We start from the raw sequence: 16115 nt of genomic DNA, 5'->3' as shown, positions 1-16115 counted from the left end.
TCATTGGTTTTTTCATCAATTTTTTTTTTCATCAATTTTTTTTTGCTCTTCAATATCGTTATAACGTAGCGGATTAAATAACCTGCTATAAATGTGTAACATAGCGTCTGTAGCGTGTTATCAAAATGTAGCCGTTTTTCCCACCACTATCTAGCACCACTCACCAAAAAAATAATAACATAAGTACACAAAAAATAAAACAAAAAACGAAATTAAAATTAAAAGTAAAACAAACAAACAAAAGAACATTAAGAATAATTAAAAATATATATATATATATATATTGGTAATTTGGTACCTTGCAAGTAGGTACATAGGTAATATCTTAATTTCTGTATCATTTTGACAGAAGGCTAAAGTGTACCCATAAACTGCCAACTCAACTGCGATATACAACACAATTTCAGACCTTAAATCAATGGCTATAAGACACACAGCCGCTTGCCTAGAATAATAGCTGGTAATTATGCTCGGTCACTATAATCCACTTCGTTCATTAATTCGAAATAAGCATTTAATACCATTACATACCATAATAACAGTTATTATAGAAAGTGCTAAAGTTTACTGTTGTTGGTAAGCTTTTATATGATTATAAGTGCACTCGGTATGTTGTGGTTTTAACCCACGACCGTTATAGAAGGCGGTTATATTATAACTTTGCCTTGTACAGCTGTTTACGGATATACGTTTCGCACAGGTGACTGATTTTAAGGAGTGCATGTGTGCAAAGTGCATTTTAGTAGGATATGTTATACCCTCGACTACATCAGAAATAATAATTAGGGTTCACGGCGTTTTTCAGTTTCGCTGGATTTTGAACAGATTACTCATATTTTATTTATTTTATTATTGTTAGGAAAATTTAACTAGGTTACAAATTAAGTAAGCAACCTACCCTAAAATATATTATAAACTTCACCTCTAAAATTATTTATTGATTTTATAATAATTATATAATGATATTTATTTCCAGACGGGGAGCTGTACTCGGGCACGGTGGCAGACTTCAGCGGGATGGAGCCCATCATCTACCGGCAGCCGCTGCAGACAGAGTCCTACGACTCCATGACACTAAATGGTAAGCATTCATAACATCAACAATCAAGTGAAATCACAACTATTATATCCAAGCCCTGATTGGGCTACTGAATACAACGTTTACCCTCACATTAGCATAATCACAAAATGACAATGCAAATAATGCCCAAATTAATAATGAAATAATTTATATTCTAACATGGGATCAAACACACCCTTCGTGTCCCAATCAATTGTTTGGCTAACCCTCCAACAATTTCAGTTCAAATATAATTGGAAAACTTGACTAAATTACCTCTCGATTGCATCAATAGTGCGCGAAACATAGGTTTCATTAGCATTTATTGCGAGTAGCCAAGACCCAAACTGGAATGACTAGTTAGAGGCAAGTATCGGTCATAATCCGTTTGTTTTCATTGTTTTGGCTTGGCCCCGCCGACTGCTGTTGTTTATCATCGAAACGGGCTATTGCACTCGAATGTGTCTGCCAAATGTACATTCGTCAAGTTAATTGCGTTTGTATTTGGTGCTAGCTGTACGTCTGCATCATATCATCACCCGAGACCACCTTATCATAAATGTGCTTAAAATTTTAAAGATAAACAGCTATGTTTAGATGATTTATGTACAGTTACATATACCTAAAGCTTTATTGATAGAACATTTCCACTTATATTCTTGTGCATTCCAATACTAAGCGCTATGTTTTGTTACGTAATGCTGAAAATAAAATCTGAAATGTTACGTAACAAACGAACGCTGCCGGCGAAGCAAAGCTTTGATACAAACAATGCAAGATGTCTCCGACAATTTGGTTTCAGGATTACAAAAACAAGCCAGTCCCTGAATACAATTTTACGTGGCATAGGATTTATTACTGTCACAGGATTACATATTGAATTTGGTTTTCTCCTTTCACAGCTCCAGATTTCGTGAACTCGCTAGTTCACGGGAACTTCGTGTATTTTTTCTTTCGGGAAACGGCGGTCGAGTACATAAATTGCGGAAAGGTGAGCTTGAATATTTTATCAAAAGCTTTTAAAACCATTAGTGGAATCCAGCACATGGCCCGAAAATAATTTACAGGGTTCCTGGAACCGTCGACTTTACGTGCCTGAAACGACAATAGACCACCTGTTTAGCTGTAGCACGTGTATCTATGTAACAAAAAAAATATAGATGCAAAAACATGTAGTTATTTATTACCGATATCTGATATTAAATGCCCTCTCATTGAACACCATATTTTTCAACCATATCAGTAGATAAGGTTCATTCACAGAACACGTATCTTTTTACAACCCTCTTGATTACAATCCAATACCTATCTCTTTTTCGTTTAATACTTACATTTTATTGTACCGTGGCATTTTTCACATAATATTATTATGATGCCGTGACGTCACGAGAAACAAAAACAAAGAATTAAGTATCTTGAACATACGTTGATAAATTTAATGCTAATGTATACGGATAAAAAACCTAAAATTATATAACCTACTAACTTAACCGTCCACATCCGCTGGTTACATAGTTAGTTATCATTTTTTTTTCAAAACTTGTTCCATTATTTTGTATAATTATATTTCTTCTACCCAACACCTAACCAACCCCCTCATCATCCCCAGTCGGTGTTCTCCCGGGTGGCGCGAGTGTGCCGAGACGACCGCGGCGGCCCGCACCGGTTCAAGTCGCGCTGGACCTCCTTCCTCAAGTCCCGGCTCAACTGCTCCGTGGCCGGGGACTTCCCCTTCTACTTTAATGAGATACGTGAGTAGTTTGGTTGAATGTTCACCGACTGTGATTTTCAAATATAGTTAAACAGTCTCATCCAATTAGGGTGACTTGCACCAAACATTTCAATGTATAATTAAATAAAGGGTTTTTCAATAAGGGCGGGTAGATTTTGAAACGAAATTAAACAAGCTGCGTATGAGGTATCAACATTTTTTTTTATTTATTTAAAAGGCCCATATATGCCATTAAGTATGGAAGATGACATCATTCAAATGCCCGCCTCGGCTTCTCACAGTGGCACGGATCCGAGTGGTCCAATTTTCAATGACTTTTCCGCATAGATCGACTGCCTCGGGTTCTGCTGTACACTTTGACGGACCGCCGCGATGTTCTCGGCTGATCTTGTGTTTCTTGAACGTAAAGGTGTGGGTTGATCGATTAACGAACCGGTTGTTTCAAATTTGGCCACCAAACGCTGAAGAGTCGACTGTGAAGGGCCACCACGTCTACCGTAAAATGGGCGCAATGCACGCAACGTTTGCACTAACACTTATTTTGATAATAAAGTTTTATCATTTGTACGCGCTGTTCAATCGTGTAACCTGCCATGGTGATTTGGCATAAGCAACTGAATAATAAGCAAAAGATACAATTGTCACCAAAACAAAATGGCCGCCACGGGCCGCCAAAATCTACCCGCGCCAATTGAAAAACCCTTTATATTGCTGACTTGGTCTGTGACGATAATCGATATACGGTCAAAGCAAGCCACCAATACATTTAATTACGTTTAAATGTTTGGTGCAAGTCGCCCATAGTTAATTTAAAACATTTGTAAAAATTAAAAATAATCTCATGTGACACGTTTTTTATCTATATACACGGCATAGATAACTGTTACATTGCAATGGAGTTACTCTAAATTAGTTTCTTATGACCGTAATTTTCTAACCCTTTCTTTTAATCCCCAGAGTCAACGTCAGAGCTGATAGAAGGCGTGTACGGAGGCCTAAACGCTCAACTCATCTACGGAACCTTCACTACTCCTCCGAACAGCATCTCGGGGTCGGCTGTGTGTGCCTTCAGCATGCAGGACATAGCTGACACCTTCGAGGGAACCTTCAAGGAGCAAAGTGCTATCAACTCCAACTGGCTGCCTGTTAACAGTGCTAAGGTAAAATTATTTGTATTGTTTTACTCAAAATTTTAATGAAAATACGTATTTAAAAATATTGTTTTTACGTTCTACAGGGTTTTTTACTTATAGCTGAACATAAAAGAGTAGAGAATCATTGAGGGCGTGGCAATCTAAGAAAGTGGCCACACTATTATAGAATAGAAAATGGATAAAAGTATCACGATACTTTAGCAGAAAAAAACAAAACGAGAAATGTTTCAAATATTTACTAATTATAAAATGCCACTTTTTGGGGAGGTTTATGTTAAGGGGATCCCTAAAGCTAAAATGCTAAAGTCGGCTTGATATACTTGATTAGATTGGAAAAACGGTAGCTTCTATCACATTGATACAAATATATATTGTAGCAGAGGGTATACTGAACATGTTAGTTGCTTAGAAATTGGTGCAGGATTATAATAAGTATGTTAAAAAAAATTGCAAACACACCATGTCTTTTGCCATTTTTTGACTTATTATGAAAAAACCCTCGAAATCAGAGGGCCCATTTTCATGGAATCTTATATGTATGTGTAGGTAATTAAATTCTTAACAAAGTTACCTTAAAGAGTTGGATTTAATGGACCAGAAGTCAACTTTTTTTGCAAAAAACTAATAAATTCCGGTTTAAAAATGATGACACCGTGACAGATTTCAGATTTCTTCAGTCGTCGCCCTGGTGGCGGCCTGTTAGGAGCGATACCCACGCCATTTTTTTTTAATCAAATATTTCACAAAAACTGATTAAATCAACAAATTATGACTACAAGTATTATAATACATATGCATTTGCTATGGAAAGTTAATTTTCTAATCATTTTAGATGCAGAAAAGCCGAAAATTCTTAGAAAACATTTCGCCTTTTCGATTTGTTTACATTTTTTACTATAGAGTTACAGATGCATAGATAAAGGTAAACATTGCACATAATGACACTTATTAGATTCTCCGAATAAGAACTATACGGTCAATGCAGTATGCCAAAGCGCGAGCCTGTTTATATTCTGAGGGGTAATTTATTTTATTTTAACGGTTGTGTATGCTAGGTAAGCTACACAATATACAGGGTGTTGAAAAGTAAGTTCATAATTTGTTTTATTTGAAACCAAAAACCGTAGTTAATTAAAAATATATATATTTTAAGATGTGGTAGTCTGTACACTACAGGTTGTTAAAAATAAGTAAGTATTTTAAAAAATTGAAGATCTAAAATTTACAGTATTTTTTAAATCTATTTAACAAGCTTTGCAAAAAAGCGGTTAAGTGCGACTGTATCTCGCCATGAAAAAAATGAAATGTTTACTGTAGCTATGAATTTTATGCGTTACAAGTGGAATAAAATACCGCATAATATTATGTACAACTATGTAAGAGCCTAGTTTTAAAAAAAAAACTCATAAGAAAATATTAAATACACAGGTTTTTTAACCCCTGAAGGAAATAGAGGGGTGTTATAAGTTTAAAGTAAGGGCTGAATTTTTTTTTTAAATTAGGGTGATAGGCAATGTATATTTTTAATGATTTTTTCAAATAGATAAATGTTATACCATTTTTAAATTGCCATAAAATTACCTATAGTTATAGTTATAGAAAAGGGACTACCAGTGCCCATTCGCCACTGCAACCTAAAAGATCTATAAATTATGACTCCCCATGCCGAGTCTCACTCTACAGGCCCAGGTCTTTTATAAACCTGATATTACCTATACAGGATGTTGCAAAAAGGGTATACTGTGCCGAAAGGGTTTGACTCAGGGGTTATTCTGAACAACTTTTGTTCTCCAAGTTTTGGAAATTCTCGAAAAATAAATTCGGTCTCTATAGTAAAAAGTCACGTGATCGAATAAGTTTCTATGTAAAAGGTTTTGCTACGTGAATTTTCAAAATTGTAGAAGAAAAGTGGATCAGAATGGCACCTAAATCCACTTTTGGCTAAGCTTTATACCCTTTTTTCAATACCTTGTATAAAATATCGTCAGCGTCACCTTAGATCGTAATCATCGTAACTCCTCGTGACCAAATTTTAGAGGAGACAAAAATACTGTTTTATTTGTAGTTCTAGTTGGCATACTACCCACCTAAAGTTTTTTTTAACTAGCCTAAAAATGATTTGTTTAGACAGTCTATCTTCCTGTTCAACCGCAGCCTGAGTGCCAGTGACTCAATGACTGAAAGGAGGCCATTAGTGCTCCTAAATAAATAAAGCAGGCCTGTAGATTATCTTTCAGTGTACCGACACATCTGATTGCTGTAAGAGCCTGATAAGCTCTTCGAACGAGTCATACCTCTGTGGTGGTACGGTTTCGACCTTTCGGACAGTCAGTTTGGCATCCGAAATGCGGATTCGAATAGTGGGTACAATACTTTGCGTTCGTTCACTGTCGGAGCAGGATAAGAACCACGGGCGAGTTGTTGCGCTGGATGTTTGCTTAAAAATAGTAACCGCGTTCAACTCTATCCCCTAGAGGGCGAACCTTTAGGGCGGCTCTTGTATACCATCACTTGTCTTATCTATCTCGTCATCTGCAGAAAATTGACAGAGGTCATACGTGTCTAACAAGTACATTAAGGATGCGAAAAGAGAGGGTTTGTTTTCACTGAAGAAGTTCAGTTGCGGAGTTCCACAGCGGTAGGTCTTGGACCCCTCTGCTGTGGAACTTGGCATACAACGCGGTCCTGCAAATCAAGCTCGCAAACGGCGTTAGCACAGTGCATTTTTCTAATGTCACACAGGTCGTGAGGTAGGCTGAGAGCCTCCTTCGGGGATGACATCCCAATTCATTACGAAAAAATTGCTGCAGCTGTGCTCGCCATGCAGTGCATGGGCTACTTCCGAATCTGGGGGGCTGTTGCAAAGGAGTCCGTTGCCTCTATACGGTACGGGTTCCGTGCGATCTATGATCCTTCCGGGAGCACCTGTCTTGTCAAGTCGAAGAGAATGGCTCGTATTCGACGCAACCTGCAGTACTGGTGGGATTGGTTGGAGGACAAGACAGCAGGAAGCTGCAGCAGCCGTCATGCTGTGATTCGACGCATAGATGCAAAAAAAGTTGAAAGTAACTTCATGTTAATAAAATATTAGATCTTAATTTAACAACATAACATTGCAAAAAAAAATTAACATTGTTGAGTATGTTATTGTAATTTACTAAAGTAGTAATAAAAACAAAGGCTTATTGCATAGTTTTCGTTCACGTTCGCCTACATCGCACGTTGTATATGAGAATAAAGGGTATAATTACTAAGTTTTCTTGTTTAAAAATCACGGTTTGGGGTTTAGAGGAAAACAAATGGTAAAATGCGGAATACAGTTTTTTTTTCGAATAAAGAGGAAAACATGTGAATTCAAAAAACGTTTCTATTGACACCAAAGAGTACTTTTCGCCGAGAAAAGTGGAGTTACAATGTTTGCGATCTAAAGTGATGATAGAACTAGAACTTATTTTTTCAGTTCACCTGCTGTTGAGTGAAATCGTAATTAGGTAAATGACTCCTTGACATGAAAATAACTTTTTTTTAATAATCGTTATAACAAAACCGTTTTTTTTAATACAGCAATATTTGTAGGTGTACTTACAGTGAGCAAAAGAGCGCAGCAAGGTGTAAATTTTTTGGTTTTTAAGAAACAAAAATATTATTTCTATCATATCCCAAATACACATAAGTACTTAAAAAAAAAATACACACTCTCGCCTTGTACTAATGTACTCCCTTGCGGGGGTACTTACATGTTATTATTTTTCTGGTGACCTCCCCATATCCCTTTGCCAGCTACGTAACCTTTTGTGACACCCTGTATATGCAGAGTTCTGCAAACTACTGTTCTGCTTTTGAAACACCAAAAAAAAACAGGTCGTCTAACTAAAAGGTCACGTGACCAAAAAAAAATTATATGAAGAAGCGTTTTTTTCATGAATATAAAAAATTACGTAGGATAAAAGTTTTTCAGAGTGACGCCTGAGTAACGCCCTTTCGGCTAACTATACTTTTTTTATTACACGGGGGCAGAGTTTAATACAACACCCTGAACTATTAAACTCTGATAATATTTTCGCGATTTTTTTACATTCTGATTTCATTTCCTGGCTTAGAAATAACATCAATAACATGCTGCACACGTAGGTTTCGGCATAGTATTAAACCCTTTTTGCAACAACCTGTATAAATATCGGCACGGGTACGACTTTATATAATAATTAATTATTAAATATTAAAAATACTTTCAAATAAAAATAAATATTTTCGTATCACAAAACAATATTACTTACTTAGTATATTTTTAACAAAGTGGCATGTCTTCACTTTTATGTTTTCGAGTACTATGTTAAAATTTCATGTCATTGTCCGTAGAACGCCCCGCATACCTCAGCCCCCCCTCACTAGATTTGACAGATTCTGATTTTCTTTCAGCTTTAGTGACAGCCTTAAGAGAAGAAATTGGTAGGGGAGAGGGGGGCAGTCTTGAATGAATTTCATTAAATCAAATAAACTGTAACTTTTATTTCATTGTGTATTTCATAATGTTTTTTTGCACTGAAACACGTGTTGGTTATCCCATTATGTAATTACTATAGGAGAAAAGTGATAGTATCACACATCGATATTTTATTACAGTTTTTTCTCAGGAAAAAGTTCAAATGTGCCCCGGCAATTCTTCTAAAACTGTGTTTACCGATCTTCCTGCAACAAATTATTTAATTGGTCACAAAAGCAGTGACTTGCAAATTATTATGTCTGGGGAATTTATACCGACTCCATATTCTTACACATAATTATTTTTACAATAGGTACTCTAACACGGAGAGACCGACACACATAGACACCTACAGCTGTAAAACTTATCGATACCCTTTTTGAGTCGGGGGTTAGTAAAAAAGTATCTAGACCTGATGTTTTAACAACATTAGCATCCAGACCCTGATGTCATGTAACGTTTGACAATAGTATTTTCTAACCTCTATAAGAATAACAAATACACATTGAAAGGCATTCTATTACATCAAAATAGTACTTTTTAACAAGAAATATAAGCAATGTATGTTAATGGTTAGAAATTAAGTACCTACTCACCAGTATAAAACGCTGCTCTTTCATAAACATCGTATATATTGACTAATACTTCTCCAGCCTCATTCTCCGCCAAACATCGTAGGTAAACGCTGTAAATCATCTGTCTAGCTTCGCTGCGAATGGTTTTATTCATTTTCACCTCGTGAACAAACTCAACTGGACTAGGCCTAAACCCTTCCTTCATTGGAAGGAGACCCGTGCCCCAGCAGTGGGGACATAATGGGTCGTGATGATGATGATGAACAAACTCAACAATCCACAAAACTCCAAAATTAAGCAAAATTCGATTTGTTTATACAGGAACAGGGCGAGTTTGACATTCAAACCATAGAAACAGACCACAAATCACAAGTTTTTTTTTATTGCCAGTTTTAAATCTGTTTAGTTCCAAAAACATTAATCTATACTCTTTTGTGTTCAGCTATAAATCTAATTATTTATCTTTACAGGTGCCAGAGCCAAGACCTGGTACATGTCACAACGATTCACGGACTTTGCCAGATCAAACGCTGAACTTCATCAAAACACATGCGCTGATGGACGAATCGGTTCCCGCATTCTTTGGAGAACCAATCGTAATACGGACTAGCTTTCAGTAAGTGTTCTCCAGAGCCTAAGTACCTATTAACCAGAGGTTTAGTTGAAATAATAACTTTAAAGTGTGATCCTAAAGTATGAATTTAATGATATTTTTGCTTTATTTACAGCTACCGGTTTACGCAAATAGCAGTAGATCCGCAAGTGAAAACTCCCGGCGGAAAAGCGTATGATGTACTTTTCATTGGTACAGGTAAGTGTTTTTTTTTACTTTTCTATCGTCATTATTATAGTTCATTACATGAGAATCATCGTCAGCGCACAAAAAATATTTAGATCCAGACATTGTTGACTAGGTACTAAATGAGAAGAATCGTACCTTCTAACTAACTTACGGTCTAAAATCCTCACCATCCTCTCTAATAATTACAGACAACGGCAAAATCATCAAAGCCATCAACGCGGCGTCCTACGACTCCAACAAGCGTGCTGCACCAGTCGTGATCGAGGAGCTGCAGGCCTTCGCGGCGGGCTCCCCGGTGCGGGCCCTGAGGGTCGCCCGCGCCGGCCGCGACGCCGCGCGCCTCATCGCCGTGTCCGACCGAGCCGTGCTCAGCTTGCGGCTGCATAGATGTTCCAGTGACAAGATTAGCTCTTGCTCGTGAGTGTTTTGTTTTATTGATAGTAATTTAAGAGTATGAGGTATCATGATCGAGGAGCGGCGGAAGTCCGGCTCGAAGAACCACTATCTGGCGCCCCGGTGCGAGCCCTCAGGGTCGCCCGCGCCGGCCGCGACGCCGCGCGCCTCATCGCCGTGTCCGACAGAGCCGTGCTCAGCTTGCGCCTGCATCGGTGCTCTAGCGACAAGATTAGCTCTTGCTCGTGAGTGTTTGGTTTTATTGAAAGTAATTTAAAAGTATGAGGTATCGTGATCGAGGAGCGGTGGAAGTCCGGCTCGAAGGACCACTATCTGGCGCCCCGGTGCGCGCGCTGAGGGTCGCCCGCGCCGGCCGCGACGCCGCGCGCCTCATCGCCGTGTCCGACCGAGCCGTGCTCAGCTTGCGTCTGCATAGATGTTCCAGTGACAAGATTAGCTCTTGCTCGTGAGTGTTTTGTTTTATTGAAAGTAATTTAAGAGTATGAAGTATCGTAATCGAGGAGCTGCAGGCCTTTGCCGCGGGGTCGCCGGTGCGTGGTCTTCTTTTTTAAATAGTCTGATAAATTTGTGTAAAAACTTTTTTTTAGCTGGCATCTTTACAAAATAATCGTAGTTATAAGTAAGCTAATTGGGTGGCCATGTATTAAGAAAAGTGGTGCCCCCATTAGTTCTACTATTTCTCCTATCCATTGTATGGTTAAAATACTTAAAATTAAATATAATCTGGCTAAGACTGGCTCTGACTGTATGTCGAATCCTGCCCCATCTATTCTCCTTGCAACAAAAACCCCATTATACCCTTTCAATAGTGATGTTATTAACACAAATTTCCCTCCTTCCCGCAGAGAGTGCGTGGCCCTCCAAGACCCGTACTGCGCGTGGGACAAGCAGGCGGGGCGGTGCCGCGCCTACTCGCACGGGGTCAGCCGCTGGCTCGACGAGAACTCCTTCTACCAGAGCGTCAGCACCGGCACGCATCCGGCTTGCCCTCACAGTGAGTACTTGTTTAACATGGATACTTACCATGATTCGTGGTGTTCACTTTATTACACTCACGAGCAATTAAAAAAGTTCCATGTTCTATTGAAAAAAGTTCCAGGAACGTCACGTTTATGGCATGTGTTACTTTTTCAATGCTCGTGAGTGTATTATATATTATTATGTATACGAAATGAGCCTCCGCCAGTGACGTATCTGTTTCATTTGCCCATTCTGTACATTGGGTATTCCTAATCAGTCTGGCCAATCCTTGCGCTACGGTAACAAACCCTAGTCTAGCTCTAGTGTTTTGTCATTGACAAAACGATACGAAGAAAAAGAAGGACGTCACAACAGCTAGTTATAAAATATTTAGAACACTTTGTAACATTGTTGTGTATTTCCAACTTATCATATATACTTAAGTAACTGATATTATTTAAGTGGCTGCATATTATTTAACAGGTAAAGATGCTGGAGCAGTTGGGGGACTAAGCTCCGGACTGTACGACGACGCCCGAGGGGAACCGAAGGGCGAAGTCATCAACATCGTACAAGACAAGGATGGCAAGAACAATGGTAATAACGAAGGTATCATCATCATCATGACATTACATTTTGATGCTTATCATTTAAAACACAATTATTTATTTGCTGAAAGTACATATAAAGATAAACATTTAGCATTCAACAATTTTATCATGACGTTACATTTTGGTTTTAATAATTTAAAACATTATTTATTCATTTGCCGAAAGTATAGAGATCAACATTTAGCATTTTACCATTAATATGCATGCACAAGTCACAACCATATAGGTAAATATGCTTATATCACCCTCACCATCGAAATGTTCTCTTCTGAGCCGCCATTTAAATCAACTGTCATTTGTCAGGTCCGAAGGTCCTAGCGGCGGACCCGCCGCCCGCCGCCTACTCCGTAGAGACCCTGGCTCTAGCCGTGGCCGCCGGGGCCCTGGCCGCTCTGGGTGCAGGCTTCGCCGCCGGCTACATCTGCGGAAGAAAATGCAAGAAGGACGAAGACGACAACATGCCATACCCAGACACTGAGTACGAGTACTTTGAGCAGCGGCAGAATATTAACAGGTTGGTTAGGAAAGACTTTTCCTTTCCGCTGTAGGTCTACCGACCAGCTCAATGTCTGTTGGTGTGAAGAATTAAACCACAACTGTTGATCCTAACCAACTAGAATATTTACCATACTTTATTTTCTTCATCTGTTTCTAACCTGATGTAATTGTTTACAGAATCCAAGCAGAACCGAAGCTTTTGCAGCAAGTCGAGGAAGTGACGTATGCCGAGCCGGTGCTAGCCCCGCAGCCGAAGCCGGCGTCCCCGCGGGCCACTCTGCGCAAGCACCCCCCGTACCACCCCCACCACGAGACGCTGTTCCAGTTCCAGCCAGACTCCTACCGCCGCGACAACTTCGGCACCCTTCGCTCTCACCAGGTCAATGTCAGTTTCACCTCTTTTTTTTCTTCTTGCATGCGTAATTATTCTTGCCGGCCAATTATAAACATTGTGTTTCGTAACAAATTAGATTTTCTTCGTAAGATGCCACCTCCGCTAATATTATCAATTGCCTATATCAAATACAATTTATACATACACATAGGTACCTACGTACCTCTCCAAACACTTATTAGAACCTGCCTCCAGACGGCAACGTTTTAACGTTTTTATAATTGGCCAGTTACCATTAAAGGCTAAATAATTTTAATGTTTCTTATAGCTTTTAACTTGTTTTTACTAAATATTGATGTCTATTTGTAAGACATACAAAACAAGTTTTAATAAATTCAAATGCTCTTCATAATTATTATGCTACAAATATTAGAGCTTGTTTTGTATATATATTTTCTTATATTTTTCTATGTGTGTTGTATGTATAATAATATCTCTTTTATTAATGGACATAACTTAGGTACACAACAGCGGAATTGCCTGTATCAGCGGTGTTTATAAATTAAAGGCTAGCTCTGTGACAGGTTGCCAACGTACGCAACGCACGCACCGCACTGAACAGATTTTAGTACTCTTTATAAATAAATGTGATTCTTAATCGATATTGCTGACGTCACTGTTTTATACATTCGTGAAAATCCGATCGATGCGATGCGTGTAATACTTAAATCTGAACGAGCTCTCTTAGAAATTCATCTCTTTGAATTCATCTCTACCTCGATGAAATTTGTTTTTAGCTCACCTCACCTACCATTTTTTTATCGCCTAATCCATGCCTAATCATTATCAAGCTTCATTATCATCATTATATTGCATGAATTTAACCATCATCTTCAGTCCGCTCCATACTAACCCATTAATATTGGAGAGTTACGAAAAATTATCCATTCCATAACTGATAAGGATAGAGGATATAAATCCATCAACCGTTTGAAATCCCTTGAAATCACACACAATAGAAATCTATTGTCGTCCGGCGCAAATTCGGGACGCAAATAATTTTTCGTAACTCTCCCGCCATTTCATGCTTCCTTCACCGTCATCTTAACCAATCACGGCTTGCATATTGAACGCGTGGTCAGTTAACACAGGGTTGTTCGGACCGCAGGGCGACGGCTACCGGCGCGGCAACGACAACGGGTTCTCGACGACGCGATCAGTGAAGAAGGTGTACCTCTGAGAAACAAGCGGGGCGGACTCGCGCGACCAGATGCACCAACATAAGCATAATACGCATCACCACCATACGTTGGGTGAGTGCAGTTTTATTTTATTTATTTATTTATTAAGCTTACATATTAGTTGTAGTTTTACAATGAGTCCCACTAAAAATATAAAATAATTTTTCAATATTTCAATATGGTTAAAATATTTGGGTGAAGATGCCCTTTCATTGGGCGATGGCCGTCACCACCATACGTTGGGTGAGTGCAGTTTTATTTTATTTATTTATTTATTTATTAAGCTTACATATTAGTTGTAGTTTTACAATGAGTCCCACTAAAAATATAAAATAATTTTTCAAATTTTTCAATATGGTTAAAATATTTGGGTGAAGATGCCCTTTCATTGGGCGATGGCCGTTGGAAATTAAGGCCGCTATCGGCTGGCCAAAGGACAATTACGTTGGGAAGTTCGAGGACTACTTTATTTTTTTATATCCTGATATAGTTATCATCCTTACTTTGTCAGTTTCCTGAAATTTTAGTTCAGAAATAGTTGAAACAAAGATGGCCAGCGTCTACAACGCAATGTTTGTTGTTGCAGTGTCGCAGCGCAGCAGCGGTTCGGGTTCAGTGTCGGCGAGCGGCGCCGGGTCGTCGTCGTCGCCGTCGCCGCCGTCGTCGTCGCCGTCGCCGTCGGGCGAGCGCCCCCCCACCCCGCCGCCGCCCGCGCCGCAGCCCTGCGCCTACATCTACCGCAACTAGCGCGCCGCCCCGCTACCCCCCTACGAGTCACCAGCCCAAGGAACGCTCTCAACGAACCTTCACTCATGCGTTCCAAACAAATGAACTTTACTATGGATTGACGTTTTGTGGAAGACATTCCAAGTTTGAATTATGGTGTGTGTTTTGTTATTCTATAACGAATCGGATTGTGAGGATTATGAAGATTGGTTTGCACAAAGTATCCTTTTTGTTTGTTTTTATTTAGGTTTTTGTAAGTGCATGCTTGTACAAAGTTGTCTGTACGTAGATGATTTATGGGCCACAAGACGTTTTGTGAGCGAAAGGAAATCAAATCTTCCATGAAATAAATATACGTACTGGTGATTATCCACATTCTAAACTACACGCTGTCTTTAAATACAGGAAGCGTGACAAAATATGTATTTTTTTTAAAGAAGGAACAATATTAAGAGTTAATGAGTGTAAGAAAAGAATAATGTAACAAATTGTAGATTGTTTAGATCCTAGTTTACTGATAATTTATTGGAAAGTATAATTTTTTGTTGATAAAATGTTGATGAATAGTTAATGTGACACTGTGAGACATTGCAGATTCCACAATGACCTTCTGCTAGGTACATATTTGAGGTACTTAGATGGGTGATTGGGGATCTGGAATGCTTGGACAGATCGCTTTTTACATTATATTTATAGCGATATAAGAATAGAAGAGGTTCTCAGATTCTGAAGTTCTAGCGATATTTGTAGAGCTAACGGTGAGTATAGTTGAAACACAAAATATGATAAAGTTATATTTACCGTATATATAAAATAATATGTAAAGTTCTGATACTTATTCATTCATTAAAAAGTGCTTCTTATGGGTGTATCTAGATTAATAGGAGATCGTTTTGATAATTGACATTCGATAATGTTATAGATTTAGCGAGTATGTATACATAGGTAGGAGTAACGGCAGTTGCCACATTGCCAATTTAGATTGTTGGTACGCCATTTTGTAAAGTTACAGTTTGTAACTGTGATCATTTGTATAGAACAAACTGTTCATATATTGATAACTCGCCACCTCATTCATAGCTACCCCATATTTATGTTTTAACTTAACAAAATCGTGGGCCAAAACTTTTTCTTTTATTTTAGCGCCTTGTTGATTTTCAATCCACTACCCACCTACTTAGCGGGTAGGATGTTTAAAGCCTAAAGTTTCCATTGAGCGATTTCTAGTCTTTTTGATTACCTATTAAAAAAAACTAAATTCATTCCGAATTCACTTAATCATCTTCATCGCTCATTTGTTGACAATTTAATGTGTGTAAAAAAATGTCAATTCTATTTGTAATCTAATGACTTAGTGCCTAAGTGAGCGGCAAATTTGTAAAAATGTGGTAAACTGTTACATGATGAGGAGAATTTTGTTTTATGGACTGATGTTGATAGATGAGAGACGTAGGAAGCCACTAGAGTAGCTCTTTAGGAAGACTCGGAATATCCGAAGGGAATATAATATAAATATAAATGCATT

The 16115-nt window shown here is 38.5% G+C and overlaps 1 protein-coding gene across 6 annotated transcripts in view; it reads left to right on the top strand.

The window, feature by feature from the left end:
* The window catches only part of LOC105382976 (semaphorin-1A), a 273180-nt gene that overhangs the window by 252885 nt on the left and 4180 nt on the right, over nt 1-16115 (top strand). For 2 of the 6 annotated variants that reach the window (XM_048627707.1, XM_048627706.1), the window contains 13 exons: nt 977-1081; nt 1963-2051; nt 2670-2811; nt 3750-3952; nt 9475-9620; nt 9733-9815; nt 9995-10223; nt 11066-11214; nt 11664-11789; nt 12095-12305; nt 12467-12674; nt 13792-13936; nt 14451-14526. In XM_048627707.1, the coding sequence (XP_048483664.1) occupies nt 977-1081; nt 1963-2051; nt 2670-2811; nt 3750-3952; nt 9475-9620; nt 9733-9815; nt 9995-10223; nt 11066-11214; nt 11664-11789; nt 12095-12305; nt 12467-12674; nt 13792-13863 (1763 nt within the window). In that variant the 3' untranslated portion in view covers nt 13864-13936; nt 14451-14526. The remainder of the gene's footprint in view (nt 1-976; nt 1082-1962; nt 2052-2669; nt 2812-3749; nt 3953-9474; nt 9621-9732; nt 9816-9994; nt 10224-11065; nt 11215-11663; nt 11790-12094; nt 12306-12466; nt 12675-13791; nt 13937-14450; nt 14527-16115) is intronic. The other 4 variants (XM_048627711.1, XM_048627710.1, XM_048627709.1 and 1 more) reach the window with 4 other exon arrangements.

This window comes from Plutella xylostella, chromosome 19 (genome assembly GCF_932276165.1).
Source record: "Plutella xylostella chromosome 19, ilPluXylo3.1, whole genome shotgun sequence".
NCBI classification, from domain to species: domain Eukaryota; kingdom Metazoa; phylum Arthropoda; class Insecta; order Lepidoptera; family Plutellidae; genus Plutella; species Plutella xylostella.
The sequence above is the reverse complement of the archived record's forward strand: the minus strand, read 5'-3'. Positions and strand labels throughout refer to the sequence as shown.